The sequence below is a fragment of the Thunnus albacares genome, chromosome 17 (genome assembly GCF_914725855.1).
Source record: "Thunnus albacares chromosome 17, fThuAlb1.1, whole genome shotgun sequence".
Lineage (NCBI taxonomy): Eukaryota > Metazoa > Chordata > Actinopteri > Scombriformes > Scombridae > Thunnus > Thunnus albacares.
In genome coordinates, this window is record NC_058122.1 from 27,105,991 (window position 1) to 27,122,801 (window position 16,811).

Genomic DNA, 16,811 nt, shown 5'->3' on the forward strand with positions numbered 1-16,811 from the left:
AGCGATGCAGCAAAACAGAAGCTTTAACTGCTCAGCTAATCTTCCCGCTCTGCATCTCTGCCAGCCATTACAGCTCAGAGAGTCCATTCATCACGCCTGTCTGTGGAGATGTTATGGATCAAAGGGAGTCTTGTTGACACGTCTGTAAAGGATGGGAAGGGAAAGGAATCCATAACTGCGGGTCAGACTGGAGCTCTACGGAAACACAATGATACATCTTCAGGGGTCTCTACAAGTAATTTGTTAATAATTCATGCTATTGTAATTTCTGCCCTCACATTACTTTATTTGTTCCCTTTGATTAATAATTTGTGTGCACAAATGACTAGAAGAGAAAAATTTATTATTCCATAAAATACTTTTTTTTGGTGGAGAGGGGTTAACAAACAAGTAATGTCAGTAATTGTATAAAAAGCCATTTGACAGGTTTCCTATAACCATGTCACCAGCAAAAATGGACAATTCAATACTGTTAAGGCAGCAATATGGTACCACCAATCAGTGACTTTTAATTTTATGAAGGTTTATTATCAACATTATTAAAATGTGAACACCATCAAACCCACACAAAGCAATATTTAAACAAAAAGCTAACATATGAAATGGCAGCTAGTAGCAGTGATAACGTCAAAGCAGACTATGCAAAGTTAGCTTTATAGGTAGTGAAAAAGTAGCTGAATGTGTCCCAAATCATCAACCAGCAGCACAGAAGCTAATGTTAGCATAACAGTAAAGTAATGTTAGCATAAAAACAATGAAGTAATGTTAGCATGAAAACAATAAGTAATGTTAGCATGAAAACAATAAAGTAATGTTAGCATGAAAACAATAAAGTAATGGTAGCATATAAGTCCTGCTGTTTGCTGTACAGGACAGACATTCATAACATTCATAACATCAGCTCTCTGAAAAACTGAAAATCCGCCTGTGTGCGCATCTCATGACTTTGCTTTGAACCTGGATACCATGGATGTATTATACGCAACCAATAAAAATTGGTGTGTCTGGGGTGCAGGACCTACATAAGCATTCATTTGGCCGGAGCCCCTAACACAGGAAGTCCATCTATTAACACCAAAATACGTTTTTTCATTGTAATTGTGTAGTATAATTAATTTATGTTTAACATGTTTTAATAGCCTTTCTTCTCTGGATAACATGGCGTCACCACTGATGGGACGTCAAAGATAACTTTGTGTTTAACAGCCAAAATCTAAATTATACCCAGTTCCAATATCATCAAACATTATATTTCCTATTTGCTACACTTAAAAAGAGGGTTGACTTGTTTGCCATCTTACAAGTAGTTTGATGGAGGGTTGATATAAGTGTTGCTGTGTCTTCTTAGTGACTGGTGTTGAGAATGAGGGAACAATGCAGAGGGAACCGGTAATTCATGCAGTCACTGGGGCTAACATTAAACTACCTGTTTGATAGTCAGTAAAAACCTCCAAACTGTGGGCTACCTGCTTGTTAAACCACAATGAAAGAAGAAGAAGATGGAACATCTGGAGGCTTTGAAGTTGTTTAATGGCACCTTTGACGTATCTGATGGCTGGGTAACGAATTACATTTTCCAAGTAACTTGCTGAACACTGATTAACACACCTTTGGGTAACCATCAGTTTCACTAAAAGATAAATAACCAGCAAAGTGCGAAAAACCCAAAAGGTTTTATAAGAACAGTTACTGTTGACCCACAGACACTCCTCTAACCATCTGGATGAAACAATATTCTGTCCACTCGATGATAAAAACAAGATTTTTAACCTGTGTCCCAAGTTATTTATGACCTGGAGGACATGCATATGAAAAGAGTGATTTGCAGCTGTATCGTAATGTTTAATGTGTTGTAGTAATTGAATTGAATCCAGTCAGGAAAAAAAGACAGGAAGCAGGGTGTGTAATACATAGATAAATATATATAAATAAATACATTCAAACAGAATAGATTCTTTCACTTGTTACCAGCATGTTTAATCTCTGTTACAGCATAGAGAAAACTCATGATCTGCCACAAACCAGCCGTTTACAGCCAGGCAGCACGAGGCTTTAAAACTTGTGTCTGGATTACCGCAGACCTCCCGTTACCGCTGCGACTCCCAGACAATTTAATCCCTGCTGTTTACAATCCACCACGCCTTACATAACACACACACACACACAGCATCCTCAGGCAGGGTGGTACACTAAAACTCTAATGCCCACAGGAGCCGCTGGGTTACTGCTCATGTTGTGAGTTTGATTTGTGGCAAATTTCAATACCTGATCCTGGGACAAAAGTCCCAGACGTCTCATCTGCGTTGACTAGATTATATCTGAGGGCTTTTCTTTGTGTTTGTAAATGCATCAAATAAAATACTGTAACATTAACTTAAACATAAGAACAAGACTGGGTAAGTCTCAATGAAGTCATGAAAAATATACTTTTTTTTGACAGCTGTAAATCTTGTTTGCTCATTTGAAACACAACTAAACTGTCAATCAATTAATTAATCAGTTGTTTTATATTAACAATTAATCAAATGACTAACATGTAATGTGAAAGAAGTTTCTCATACTGACTCTGCAGGTTCTCTCACTTCCAAAAAGCTTTTTAGCGTCTTTCAGCTCATTACAGCTTTACTGTAGTGATTTACTAAGGCAGGTTTCACAGTTGGATTTTGTGCACTAACCTCAGCCCACTAAACACTGGTTTGGTGATTTTAAAGTGATTATAATCCATATTTTTCATAATAATAATGTCTGATCTGTGAGTATGTAATGTGTTGGTTGTGGCTCATAGTGATGAACCTACAGAGAATCATCTACTCTGCAGCTCCTCCCGGCTTTGTAGTGAGTTTCAGCTCTTTGTTTATCTGTCTGGCTGCAACTTTACTGTTTTGGTTCACTCTCAGCGCTCTCATAGTGTCGTTTTCAGCCGCAGCAGGCAGCTGTTTTCAGAAAAAAAGCTGTAAAAAGCCACTGTACACTACCTGCTCAGCACCAAACGGCAAACAGACACATTTAGCAGCTAAAGAGCCAGATATTTCCCTCAGAAGTTGGTGCAGACCAAAAACAGAGCTAAAAGAGAGTGAATATTGGACTTACATTCACCAGGTGGACAGAAACACGACTCCAAATTAATGATAATGTTGCTCTGTAACTGCTGGATGTGGAAATAAGCAACTGTTTGCTAACAAGTTCAACATATCAACTTAAAAGCTGATGATATGTCAGCGTTGTGTTCACAAGATGTTACCAAGTAGACAAAAATCAGTTAAAGCAGGTTTATGTTCAAAAGACATTTAGACATCACAGAGAAAGAAATTCAGTTAAAATTTGTGCTACATGTGGATAGAAACCAGGCTACTGACCTTAAAAATCAACTACTCGGAGATGTGGATCATCACTCAGATGTTTGAAATCAGGTTTCCCAGTTTATATGTTGAAATCTTTTAACTTGAGTACAACCAAATCAAATCAAGGCCAGTGATTCACTACAATATGCATTTGGGACCAATCAGACATATATCCATAGATTATCTTTTCAAAATTCACCTCATAGTGTAAAGGAATTAACGCCACAGGATCCTTTCAGCGGTGATCTATGGGAGTCATCTGCTAACACTGCTACTCCATTTCACCTTTTTCCTTTTGAAATATTGAGGTGCCATTAGGATTTATTTCCCTGGTGTGTCCCCGTGAGACTCGCATACAGTACATTTATGCAGTTCATTTTCACAGAGGTCAAAGGTGAACAGTACCCTGCAGCAGCCTGGAGGTTCAGCGACTTCCCCAAGGACACTGTGACGACGGAGCGTATTACCTCTCTGAGAGGATTGACCCTGTGACCTTTGGGTGATGGGGCTGTCTGTCATATTGTTTTCACGCCATTGTGGCCTTTCAGTGAATGTTTTTTCTATCCCAGAGCTCCGTTCGTGGTTGTTCAGAGATGTTTATACATTCACGGTGACTGTCCCGACAAACAGAAAAGTCAGAATGTTGACACTTTCCATTAAGTATGTTTTATGGATTATGAAATTTAGTTCAAGAGTGAAAGCCTTTACCATTTGCTTTGTGCTCTAGTAATTTATTTTACAGCTGCATGCTGTCAATATTTGCCAGAAGCCCTTTAACAACTGTCAAACTACTGTATGTGAAATGATTGTTTCTCCTGTGCTTCCTAATAGAGAACAAATTATTAAAAATGATGGGCCTCATGCAAGAACATTTTCACTTTCTTATCCTAAACTCCTCTTACTTTCTCTGCAAGATTTGCTTGTACAGTACAAGTGTTACAAGTCAGATTCAGCAGACTCGTTTTGTTTGTTTTAACTTGATGAATGTCATGAGTACCGAAGAGTAAAAAGAAGAACTTCAAATTCAGTATTAGCTGACCTCAAAAACCAAGAAATACAGCTGTCAACATGGTGTCATTGTAGAGACGTTACAGAGAAGACATCTTGCTAAAACAAAGCAGTCCATAACTAACATGGGATGCAGTCAAGTTGATGTGAAGTCATGGAGATAAATCTGAGAATACATGCTATTGCAGAGGATGTTCAGTGACCTGCATTAAGACCCTGATGCAGCTGTTGGGGTGTGAGAACAGCTACTGAACTGTAAATGTTGTTATTGTTACATTATATATAAGATATATTCAAACTCCAAATTCATTCAGATTAAAAAACCCTTTCAGCCCCACTTCTACTGTATTTATGTTCCTCTTAAAGTCTCTTAATAGCTTCAGACGTCTGTTTCTATTTCAGAATATTATATATAGGACTATTACAAGCTGAAAGAAATATTTGACGTGAATAATCTCATTTGAGATTTATGATGGGATACACAGACTTTAGGCTCACCTAGAAAAAAAAATATTACAAAATACATTTTTATTAGAATTCAGAAGGTGTTTTCAAGCTATGAAAACTCATTTTGGAACAGAAACACAATTGATGAGTGAAAACTGTGAAGTGTGTGATGAAACTTATAGCAACAGCGGGCTTTAACAGCCTCATAATCAATAAATAACAGGACTGACAAAGTACAAAAACCAACATTTACTCTTACTTTCAAACCTTGACACCGACCTGTTTGACTTTATAGAGATCAAGAGTGAACATTTGGAATGTAAACTGTTTGCTAAAGTCATGAAGAAGGATGAGAAAAAGCAAATGTTTGATGCACACATGTCGCTTAGATTGAAAAGGGAGGCTTAAAACTAATAATGATGGCTAATTTCACTAATAAGGAACATGGTTATTGATATGTTGATTGACCTACTGGTCCGTGTGTGCGCCTTAAAAAGTGGATGGGACATCATTCTGCTGGGACTGATAGGCATCATAATTCTTAAAGGAGTCATACAGCAACAATGGGCACATTTCCAGCTCTATATTTATATTCTGGGGCTCTACTGGAATATCTTTGCATGATTTCCAGTTAAAAACTCCTTATTTATCTTCTACTGGTCCTTTATGCAGCCCCTCAGTTCAGCCTCTGTCTGAAACAGGCCGTTTTAGCTCCTGTCTCTTTAAGGCCCCGCCTCCTGATGAGCCCACTCTGTTCTGATTGGTCAGCTTCAGGAAGCTTCCTCCGGCTCCGGAGGCTACGTAAACAAACTATAGTAGCAGGATTTCACTTCTTTTTCTCCTTCTTTACTTCGAGCTGAATCAGATCTGAAATATGAGTGGACAAACACATGGAAACACCTTAGCAACCACCTTAGCAACAAAGGCTATGGAACGGACGGCTGTTTGTGGGCATGTGCGAACGATCTGATGTCATCACGAGGAGGAAGTAGAGGTAACTTTGCAAACAAAGTGTTCAGAGCAGGTTGAAGCCCTGACTTTTGACTTGCAGGGAGCATTTTTACATTCATTCACCTCAAGTTTTGAAACTTTGATTATATTTAAGATCATAACAGTATATAAATGACAGAAAACCACAAAAAGCATGATGTTTACTTTAAGGTCAAACAAGTGAAAAAAATTCTAAATACAAGAAAGTTGGTGGAGGCAATAAGTTTCCTTAAATCATTTCTACCTGCCACTCAAGTATGAATCTGTTCGTATGGCTCTTACAGGAGGCCCGATGTAATGACAGTGTGATAGAAATAGTCCCATAATGATTTTCTGTCTTTGAATGGTGTGACACTGTATATTCAACATTATATTTTCATGGATGGAAGTGACACAATGCTAATTAGCTATCTACTACCACTAAGGCTTGTTAGCATTATTGATGAGAAGAATAAAAATGACAGTAGGCTTTCACTGTTGTTCCAAACATGTTCCAAAGCTGGCTGTAAGTATATAAACCATCACAAAGCTGCAGAGAACAGAAGAAACCAGTTTCACCACTCTGGAGAGGATCGACACAACTGAAAGACGAACAGACAAGTCATTTTAATACAGCTCTTACCACTAATTTTCACATTCAGTGTCATAAACAGGACATGGACGGGACACGACCCGTTTAAAAATGCTATGTGTAGTATTTTGTGGTTCTCAGGATTAGCAGATCATCCTCCTTCCTTGTTGCCTCCTCCTCCCTGCCATGAAATCTGTCAGTCTAACCAGAGGAAGAATGAGGGACAATTACAGCCAATATGGATCCATGTGATGGCTAAACATACTCTAGGTTTTATGTTTTCACTTGATGTATGTGTTCTTTCATGTTTTATGTACCTTAGTCTATGTGCCTAAAGCCTCAAACAGATGGGATTAAAATCACAGGCGGAGGTGGGGAAAGAAATACTCGCTGGTAATTTAACTCATCGTTTTGTTTTGGACAGGATTCTAACCACCAAGAAATTACAAGATATGTTCTGTAATAAGCATGTACAGTCAGCAGGACAAAGCCAAAAAGATGAAGTGGAGGCACTGCGTTAGATACGTTTGAGTCAAAAATCCTTCTCGGAGTCGAATCTCAGTCAAACAGACTTAAAACACATTGTATGTTCCAATGTGATTACGCCTTCCGCCTACATTATTACCTCTGATGATAATTACAAAAAACCCCTCCATAAATCAATAGAAAAAAGTTGGTTTTATTTAGTGATATATTAATTAAGGCTCAAAAAGACGTATTTTTGGGGCATGTCTGCTTACAATACTGTCTCACCTCAGCTTGACCTTATTAGCTGTTTAGCTTTGAAACTTCAGAAACCCAGAGGTGATGTGCTTTTCACGGTTAAACCTCTGCGATAAGAAATGCAGAACATGTTGTAGATTAGGCTACATGCTTTCAGAAGATTTGCCAACAAATTTCATTACAGTAGTAATTATTAAAGCAAGTCTGTGGAACTTTTGACAGAACAAGTCACACATTCTTTCTCTCACAAATGAAAAGCTGAATTTAAAGCATTAAAACATATTCAGGCATTTTGCTGCTAGGGTTAGGATTAGGGTTAAGGGTTAGGATTAGGGTTAAGGGTTAGGATTAGGGTTAGGGGTTAGGATTAGGGTTAAGGATTAGGGTTAGGGGTTAGGATTAGGGTTAAGGGTTAGGGTTAGGGTTAGGATTAGGGTTAAGGGTTAAGGATTAGGGTTAGAGGTTAGGGTTAGGGTTAAGGGTTAAGGATTAGGGTTAGGGGTTAGGATTAGGGTTAAGGGTTAGGGTTAGGGTTAGGAGTTAGGGTTAAGGGTTAAGGATTAGGGTTAGAGGTTAGGGTTAAGGGTTATGGTTAGGGTAACCCTGCAGCTTGACTTGGTCTGGGTTAGGGTAGCTTCACCAGTAGCTTCTGGTGGCTAATGTTAGCAAACATTAGATAGATATTGCTGCGTTATTGACATAACTGAGTCACATCACTGACTTTATTAGTGTCCTCTACTTGTGCTACTCTTACGCTACTTTTTAGCAGATACTGTAATTCTCACTTCTGGACACAGTGGCTGCTGTTCAGCAAATGTAACAGTATTTAATGTTTCAGACTTGATTTAGGGCATTTTTAAACCTATACTTTGTATGCTCTGGTCTGAATCAGTGGATGAGTTGGTGAACTTGGTGCGTTTTCCTCTTTCCTTTCACGAAGAGAAAAGTCCAAGCGAACCAAAACGCATCAAGCAAGCCAGCTGAGTACGTTCAAACTCGCAGAGTACACCTAGCAGTTGGGTCGGATCATGTTCCCACCAGAAACGAACCGCTTCAGAATTCATCTGGGACCGGACCAAGACCGCCTCCCAAAGGGTCTCTGTGCGGTTGGTTTGGTCCCGTGTGCGATTACTGTGTTCAGATCTGCCTAAATGAATCGCATGAGGGGGAAAACGAACCAATTCAACCGAACTACAAAGCGCAGATGAGAAAACGCCTTTAGTGATATTAAAATACTACACATAGCACCTTGAAATATGCCGGAGAACTCCGGCTTTCCATCCTCAAAGAATCTTAACTCACAGATCTCAAAGTCAAACACCTTTTTTCACACTTTGTATAGATTTTCATTTCGTATATATAGAGAACATATCAGTCTACTTTTATTCATTTCACTGATGCTTCCTCTACATGTCGTCCTCAAGTCTCAGTTCTGTTAATAATCTTCTAACAGAAAATAAGGGCTGCTGTGCTTTCGTGTTTGACGGCAAAACCTGTTGCCAGGTCCAGACTTAAAGGAGCAGTCCGCCTCATTATCTTATCCCTCATAACCCTTCTCAACACTGCTCCTCCCCCAGCGAGTCTGTGTTCTCTCCAAGGTCTATGGAGGCTGACGTGGCTCTCATTTGGCCTCGTCCTGCACCGGGACCCGGACCTGGACCCGGTCCAGGACCGGGACCTGGCCCCCCAACAACAAGCCCAGCTCTGGTTCCACTCATGCCGCCGTGGCCGGGGTAGACCTCCACGGTGCTGGAGATGGACTGCAGGGAGCGGTCCCGGAAGTAGTGGAAAGCTTCCTGGTCCAGGTAGTTCTGCTCCTCGCGCAGACCCTGCTCGAACAGCTTCCGCTTGTGGCGGAACTCGATCACCGTCTTGGTGTAGGAGTTGAGGGTGGTGACGGAGGCGGCCATGCAACAGGTGAAGGAACCCCACGCCATGCTGGTTGGAGACAGACAGAATTTAACTAAGTACAATTTTAAGGTACTTTATTTTCATTTGATGCTACTACTCCAATACATTTCATAAGGATATATTGTACTTTTTACTCCACTTCATTTATTTGACAGATTTAGTTTCAGATTAAAATTTTACATAAAGTAACATAATCATAAGCTTATAAATTACACTGCATTATTAAAAATTAAACCAGTGGTTCCCAAACTTACAATCAATGTGTATTTGTCTCTTTGTCATGTTTCAGATGAGCTGTTTGTAATTCTGTGATTTCCATTGCCAAGTAGATTTGTACATACAAGGAATTTGCCTTGGTGTTGTGGTGCATAACAGTATAATATAAAAAAGAAATGTACAATAAAATATGTAAAATATACTCTAAAAAATGGAAAAGAATGGAATGAAACGTACAAAATATTGACCAGGAATGTGCAAATGTTCATTGTGGAAACAGTATATGCAATGTGCAAGTAATAATAAATAATGTGTAAATAATATATGCATAGATTCTGAATAATTAATCCAAATTTATAATCTGTCATCTTAAAACCTCCCAGATTCATCTAGTGACCCTCACAAAGCAGCCCAAACTCGCTCCACCTCGAGGAGCAACAACTATAAAATGCTGCTGATGTATTGACTCATCAGTCTTAACTTTGTTAAATGTATTTAATATGTTAGACACTGCCTGGTTTTCTACATAATGAGTACTTTTACTGTAAGTAAATTTAGCTTGTAATACTTATGTACTTTTACTTAAGTAGGATTTTAAAAGCAGGACTTTTATTTGTGATGGAGTATTTTTAAATTGTGGTATTAATACTTTTACTTAAGTAGAGGATTTGAGTATTTCTTCCACCACTGCACAGATATGTTGTTGAGAAGAAATTAATTTCTCTACTCATATATTAGCCGTGTGACTCGAGGGATATTTCAACAACTGTTTGATGGATGGTGATGAAATTTTGTGCAGACATTCATGTTCCCCAGCAGATGTATCCTACTGACTTTAGTAGTAGGACCCTCGACTTTTCTTCTAGTGCCACCATGATGTTCACATTTGTGGCTTTGAGTAAAATGTCTCGATAACTAAATGGATTGCTCTGAAATTTGGTACATACATTTATGCTCCCCTCAGGATGAATTATAATAATCTTCATGAGGTCATTTTGATTTGTCAAATACTCTGGTTCATGACCAAATACCTGCAAAACTATCGATATTTCATATTCAGCCTCTGCTTTGCTAATGTTCACGCACGCTAAATGAAGATGGTGAACACTATACTTGCTTAGCATTAGCATCTTAGCATTGTTATTGGGAGTATGTTGCCATGTTGGCATTGGATGGATGAATGGATGGAGCATAGTTGGATTTGATGACATTAATGATGGCTGCATCCCATTTAGGTGAGCCAGTTGCTATGCTCTGGTATTATGCATCCTCACTCACTGACATGGCTTACTAGGACAATTCATGGAATGGAGGCATCATTAATGTTACTATTATTATTATTTACACCTGCACTTTTTCTGTTTGTACAAGTCAAAATGTCTGTCATGAAAATAGTCCATTGTAATAACTTTGGTGGACTCTTATCTTTACCTCTGGTGCCATCATAATACCTACAAAACTAGTGACATTCCATCAGTCTTAGTGGTGCTTTTTATTTAGAAAATGTAAATTTCCATTCTTCCCTTTTTCTGTCATTGACAGCTTTTCCCCCCTGGATGGACAAACAGTCAACCAATCAGATCTTTGTTGGCAGGATTTAGGTAAAGTCTATGTACAGTATCAACTTTTTTTAATCAGTATATTCCTTCAATTGTTGTGAAAAACAAGTTAACTACTCCTACAGTTACCATGTCCACTAGATATGACAGTGGCAATACAAACACATCCCTACTGATTGGTTTAACTCCCCTCCCAACCAGAAAATGGCTAACGTGAAATGAAACAAAATGGAAATTCTGACTATCGGGCTATCAAAGTGTTAATGAAGGGGATGTTTTGGCCTGATGGTTGAAAGGTCAGGGGGTGATCGATCTTGGGACAGATTTTCATGGCCATGATAGTAACGTGCTGCTTAGTGGGGCAGAAACACGGGGCGGTTATCAAGATGGAGGTGTGATTAGCCAGATGGAGAAGTTTCCTTGGGGATTAAAACCACTCAGAGAAACATCTGCAGTGATTCAGTGAATACTCTGATGAGCTCAAGGCTCCAGTTAATGTTAGTGGCCAAATAACTGATGTGCTGCTAATTGAGGGAGTGGCCGAGCTCTGGGGGGAATTGATCTGATACCAGGTTATTAATAATGAAGCTAACAGTCGCTCTATGCTGAGCCAAACACTGTACACCAAGAAGATGCTTTTAAATATGCTGAGCAAGAAAACAATGAAGAGAGATAGAAAAAAACTGACCGATGCAATCCATCACTCTATATCTCAAAAACCAGGAATCAGAATGGAACAGTTTGACATTGTTTGGATTAATGTCAGTCGCAGCAATCAGTTACGTTTTCTTTTTTCTGTTCATAATTTAACAGTTTTTGTTTTACAGAGGAAGTTCAGAAACCAACACAAAACAAATCACTAACATATATTAAACAGACAAATATCAGTCAGTGACACTCTCACCAAATACTTTATTTTCACATATAATGAATATGATGCAGTTTGATTGATAACCTTTTCATTATTAAACGGACTCATTTGTCAGTGGTTGTCTCAAACTGTCTTTTCTGCACTATTAACATTTTTTATCTGTTTTGCATGAAAAGACAGAATATCAGAAAACTTACACAGCATGTTAGTGTTACTATTATGTTTTCAGTCTTTATCTGCTATTTTGCAAGCTGCTGACGTTAGCATGGCTGGCTAACTAGCTTACTACCTACAAGAGTACTATAGCATTACTGCCAAAGCCAAGATTTAGCATATCATTAGCTAACTAAATGTTGTGGGATTACTTTGGAAAGAAGCCCAATCCAGGACTGGAACATGTACTGTGTCTGAGCCAAGATGCTACTGCATTAGTGTAACGTTAGCAGCTCTGTCCTGATTTTTACTGGATTGTTCAAAGTGTTCAAAGATGGTGCCCGTTCATTCCTATGAAGGTTGCTCATGTGGCTCTTTTAGACTTTCCAAACATTATTGGACCAAATGGATTAAATTTTGATAATAAAAGGAGTCACTTTGCTCAGGAAGATTTATTCATTGTGTTACAGCTGCTCCTTTTTCAATGATTGTAAGCGGGAAAAATGCTTTTTGGGTAAATTGTAATTACACAGTTTGGCCACTATGTCAAGTTGGCTTCACAGCCCGGCGCTCTTCCTTGGGGCTTTTTCCTCATTCTGTATTCACATTTCAAATATTTCTTTAAACAATATCCTCAATGTGACTGAACATAGAAACTCAGGACTCTTCTGGATAATATAACGATTCTGTAGGTTTACATTCTGACTTCCAGTTTCAATTATTTCAACTTTGTTTCTGTGAAATCACGTTTTGTCCGTGATTTTGGCGAATGACTAAGAATACTACCCATGAGCCTCTGCAGCTGTTGCTATGGAGAAGAAGCCATGGGCACGAATCAGAGCGCAATGAATTCAAAATGCTTCGTCGCTGAAGTTGTAAACAAAACATGTCGCCATAGTTGCTGAATTCACTCAAAAATGACCCAGAAATTACAACTGAAATGATTCTTTAAACACTTTAGTATATTTTGCTTCGACACGCCGTTAGCTGTGCAAGTGACTGAATTTTAAGCTTGATTATTGGCTGTTCTTTGCTGAAATGCACACTGGGAATTGGAGTTAACTTCTACCCCTAAATTTTTATGTCCACTGTCTTGTATCTTTGACTTTTTCCTAAATAACTGGAGATTTTCTAACAAGGTTGGAAGAGCTCAAACTGTGAGTAAAGTAACGTTATTTATGGGAAAAATGAACAGGATTTTTATTTTTGGAACCAGTGGCGATCGAAATAGCTCCTCCCACTTCATAACTCTTTAGCAACAGTAACTAGGGGAGGCGGGGCTTAGCTAGGTCCATCCAGACACAATGGAAACATTTAAGTGACTTTTTTTTAAAACTTTTTTTTTGCCTAGAAATGACAACTGACAATGAAAAGTTTGTTCTTTGAATCAAATATACTGGCAGCTCCTCTTCTAAAGGCCATATATGGACCACATTATATGGAAAATATATCAAGGCAGCAAATTAATCACGGATTAACTATGTGAGGAAAGAAATCCCAGCTGTGTGTGATGAATATTTTAAGAAATATTTTCAGTGACCGTGTTTTTACGTGTCAGGCAATTGAAGCTGAGGTTATTGGTTTCAGGAGAGATTTGAACTGTAAGAGTGCAACAACCACCACCACCACCATCATCCTCAGAATAGAGCACGCTCACACTTGTTATTCATCCTGAAGGAGCTTTTTGGCCTTTGGCTCCAACAGAGGTTAATCATTCCTGCTGAGTTTATTTCACTTTAATGATCCTGAACGACTCCCTCGTGGTAGAAAATGAGAGGCTTTCACTTGAATGTCTAACAAAATCTCCTATTAGCAGGACCAGGTGTTGTTATTTCACTTTTTCCTTTGTCATGTTTTATTTTAGTTTTCTTATGATCTTATTTAAGATCTAATATTAAGGTGATCTTTCAGTTTTCTTGTTTTGTACTTTTTATAAATCACTTGGTGATGCTGGATTTAATAAATAAATAAACAATATTATTATTGTAGTTCACAGTTCCTTCTAGACCTTAGAGAAATCCTTAAAGTTCTCAGAAAAATATGGAAATCTTGACATCTATCATCTTCCATGACAGCAGGGCAAACTCCATCTGCTGATGAAGGTCATGTGATATGATCAAAAGCTCCAGAACATCTACTACATGGACCGTGTGATGAGATTGTTTTCTCCGTTGTTGCTATTTTTTTAGAGGTTTTCTAATCCCTGTTACAGGCGTCAGGCGGGAGTGCAGTGTGTGTGTTTGTATGAATTATAAATTAAGTTCACACATGCACAGAAACGTCTGTTTGGACGCTGCTCTCTTCACGTCCTTGCCGTTCCCTTCCGCTGATCCACAAATGAGCGGCGTGAACTGAGACAACAGCTGCAGAGCGGCTTTACCTCCGAGCAGACAGCAGGGAAGGTCAAGGCGAGTCGTGTCTGGCTAATTATCCCGGAAACAAGAGCCCCGAAGCTCCCTGCATACCTGAACGCCTCCAGCTTCAGCCTGGAGAGAAGGTTTGTGGTTTGTGTATCGGTCTCAGTCCGTCTGTTTGTTCAACTGTCTGTTTGTCCGCATGTCATTCATGTGTCAGACACCATTCGTCATAATGATGCAGTTTGTCATTTAAAAATAAGCGTTTTAACATACATGTTTGATGAAAATTAGAGGCATATTTGTGGATATATGTGTGTGTGTGTGTTTGTGTGTGTTTGTGTGTGTGTTGACTGACCAGAAGGACCAGCCGTAGTCCCAGCTGTGAGGCCTCCAGTCTTCAGGACCCAGACTGACCGTGATCTGGAACACCTGAGTGTACATCATGTGGGCCACCATCCCCAGAAGACCTGCGACACACACACACACACACACACACACACACACACATACACACACACAACACAGCGTCATTACAAACAACAAGTGGTGTTTTTAAGAAAAAATACTTATATTCTCTGGTTCCAGCTTCTCATATGTGAATATTTTTTGGTTTCCTCTATGACAGTAAACTGAGTAAGTTGTGGACTGTACTTTGTGTTTAATGCTAATTATCTAATGTTAGCATGCTAAGATGCTAAATTTAATTGTTGAACATGTTAAGCAGCTAAATCTGCATGTTATCAACCATATTTGCATTAGCATGTAGCTCAAAGCACCACTGTGTAAACGTACAGCCTCACAGAGCTGTTAGCATGGCTTATAATGTGAAATACTGTGCAACATTACTGATTTTTCTTACCTGTTTTATTGGTGTCATTGTGTGTGTGCGTGTGTGTGTGTGATGATGATGATGATGTTTCCCTAAACCGAACCAATTGATTTTTGTGCCTAAACAAACCTTAAAGGACACATATTCTGCACATTTCCAGCCTCTATATTTATATTCTGGGGCTCTACTGGAATATCTTTGCATGATTTCCAGTTAAAAACTCCTTATTTATCTTCTACTGGACCTTTATGCAGCCCCTCAGTTCAGCCTCTGTCTGAAACAGGCCGTTTTAGCTCCTGTCTCTTTAAGGCCCGCCTCCTGATGAGCCCACTCTGTTCTGATTGGTCGGCTTCAGGAAGCTTCAGGAAGTAACTATAGTGGCAGGATTTCACTTCTTTACTCCAAATGTCAACTTCTCAAATCCATCCGTACATGTTGGAGCTGAATCAGGTCCGAAATATGAGAGTGAGCAACACACGGAAACACCTTAGCAACCACCTTAGCAACAAAAGATACAGAAGTGACGGCTGTTTGTGGGCATCAAACGAAGCCTTCAGAGCAGGTTGAAGCTCTGGCTTTTCACTTACAGGAAGCATTTTTACATACGTTCACCTCCAGTTTTGAACCTTTGACTATGTTTAACATTTGACATTATAACAATATATAAATGACAGAAAAATCAAAATAAGCAGAATACGTCCTCTTTAAATGTATTTCTATACATGAATGCTTGTAAGGATGTTGCTAAGTATGTGATGCAACTCAACTTATCTGAGTCTTGTCTCATTATTAGAGCCTCAGCTGGTTAAAAACTATTGAGATGTGTGTGATATTTAAATACAAATAAAGTTATATTGACTATCCCTCTCTATGAGTCTGCACTCTGGCCTTTCTTTTAGCAAAACCATCAGGCTAAAATTTCTCCTTTTACACAAGAAATATCAAAATCTAATTGTTCTGATTGCCATGAAACTTGCAGATCACGCAGCTGTTCACCGGAGGATCGTGTTCCTGAAGCGTCACCGTCGGAGCAAACGTAACAGATTTAACAACAGTAACAGTAAAGCTCTCAGTATACTTTATACTTATTACATAACAACACTAACCCTCAGCACCAGATAATCTGCCATGGTAATTATCATTAACACAACTGTTGTAAATCACTTCACATCTGCATTACAGCTTATCAGTGATTTAATCAGAACACATCATCATCATCATCAGTCATTATACAGTATCAATTGATTTAAAGTGCCAGTTATGAGACATCCAATCAATTACAGATAGGGATATAATCACTCACAAATATACAGTAAATCAAACAACCACAATGCAAATGAGTCAGTGACATTAATGCAGAGGTTATACATCATAACCACACGGCCAGCAGCAGACACGGCTGTTTGTTTTCTCTTTGTGTGTGTGTGTGTGTGTGTGTGTGTGTGTGTGTGTGTCACGTGGAAGTGTGTGATGGGTTAGAGCCACGTGTTTCTTTGTGTGTGTGTGTGTGTGTGTGTGTGTGTGTGTGTGTGTGTGTGTGTGCGCAGCATCAGTAAATAAAACTTGGCTGCTGCAGATTTACAGTTCACCATAAAGAGAGCATCACTTCTCCTCGACCTTGAGTCCATGACGACACAGATTTCTAGGAAATGTGTGTGTGTGTGTGTGTGTGTGTGTGCACGTGCACATGTCCACATGCCAGTAGGCGCAGCACGTCATTGATCTGCTTTACTGTATGGTTCTGAGGTTACCTGCTGGGAGTGTTTATATCTAAACCATCACACAGTTTGATATAATCACTTCTGGCATTATAAGTAAATTTTATGGTAATGATA

At 39.0% G+C, this 16,811-nt stretch overlaps 1 protein-coding gene across 1 annotated transcript in view; it reads right to left on the reverse strand.

Annotated features, from left to right (window-relative positions):
• Window positions 1-7,608: 7,608 nt before the first annotated feature.
• The window catches only part of gsg1l (gsg1-like), a 46,639-nt gene continuing 37,436 nt past the window's right edge, over window positions 7,609-16,811 (reverse strand). Inside the window, exons 4-5 of the mRNA XM_044331112.1 lie at window positions 14,503-14,614; window positions 7,609-9,018 (exon numbers count right to left, since the gene is read on the reverse strand). Coding sequence (XP_044187047.1) covers window positions 8,637-9,018; window positions 14,503-14,614 — 494 coding nt within the window. The 3' untranslated portion in view covers window positions 7,609-8,636. The remainder of the gene's footprint in view (window positions 9,019-14,502; window positions 14,615-16,811) is intronic.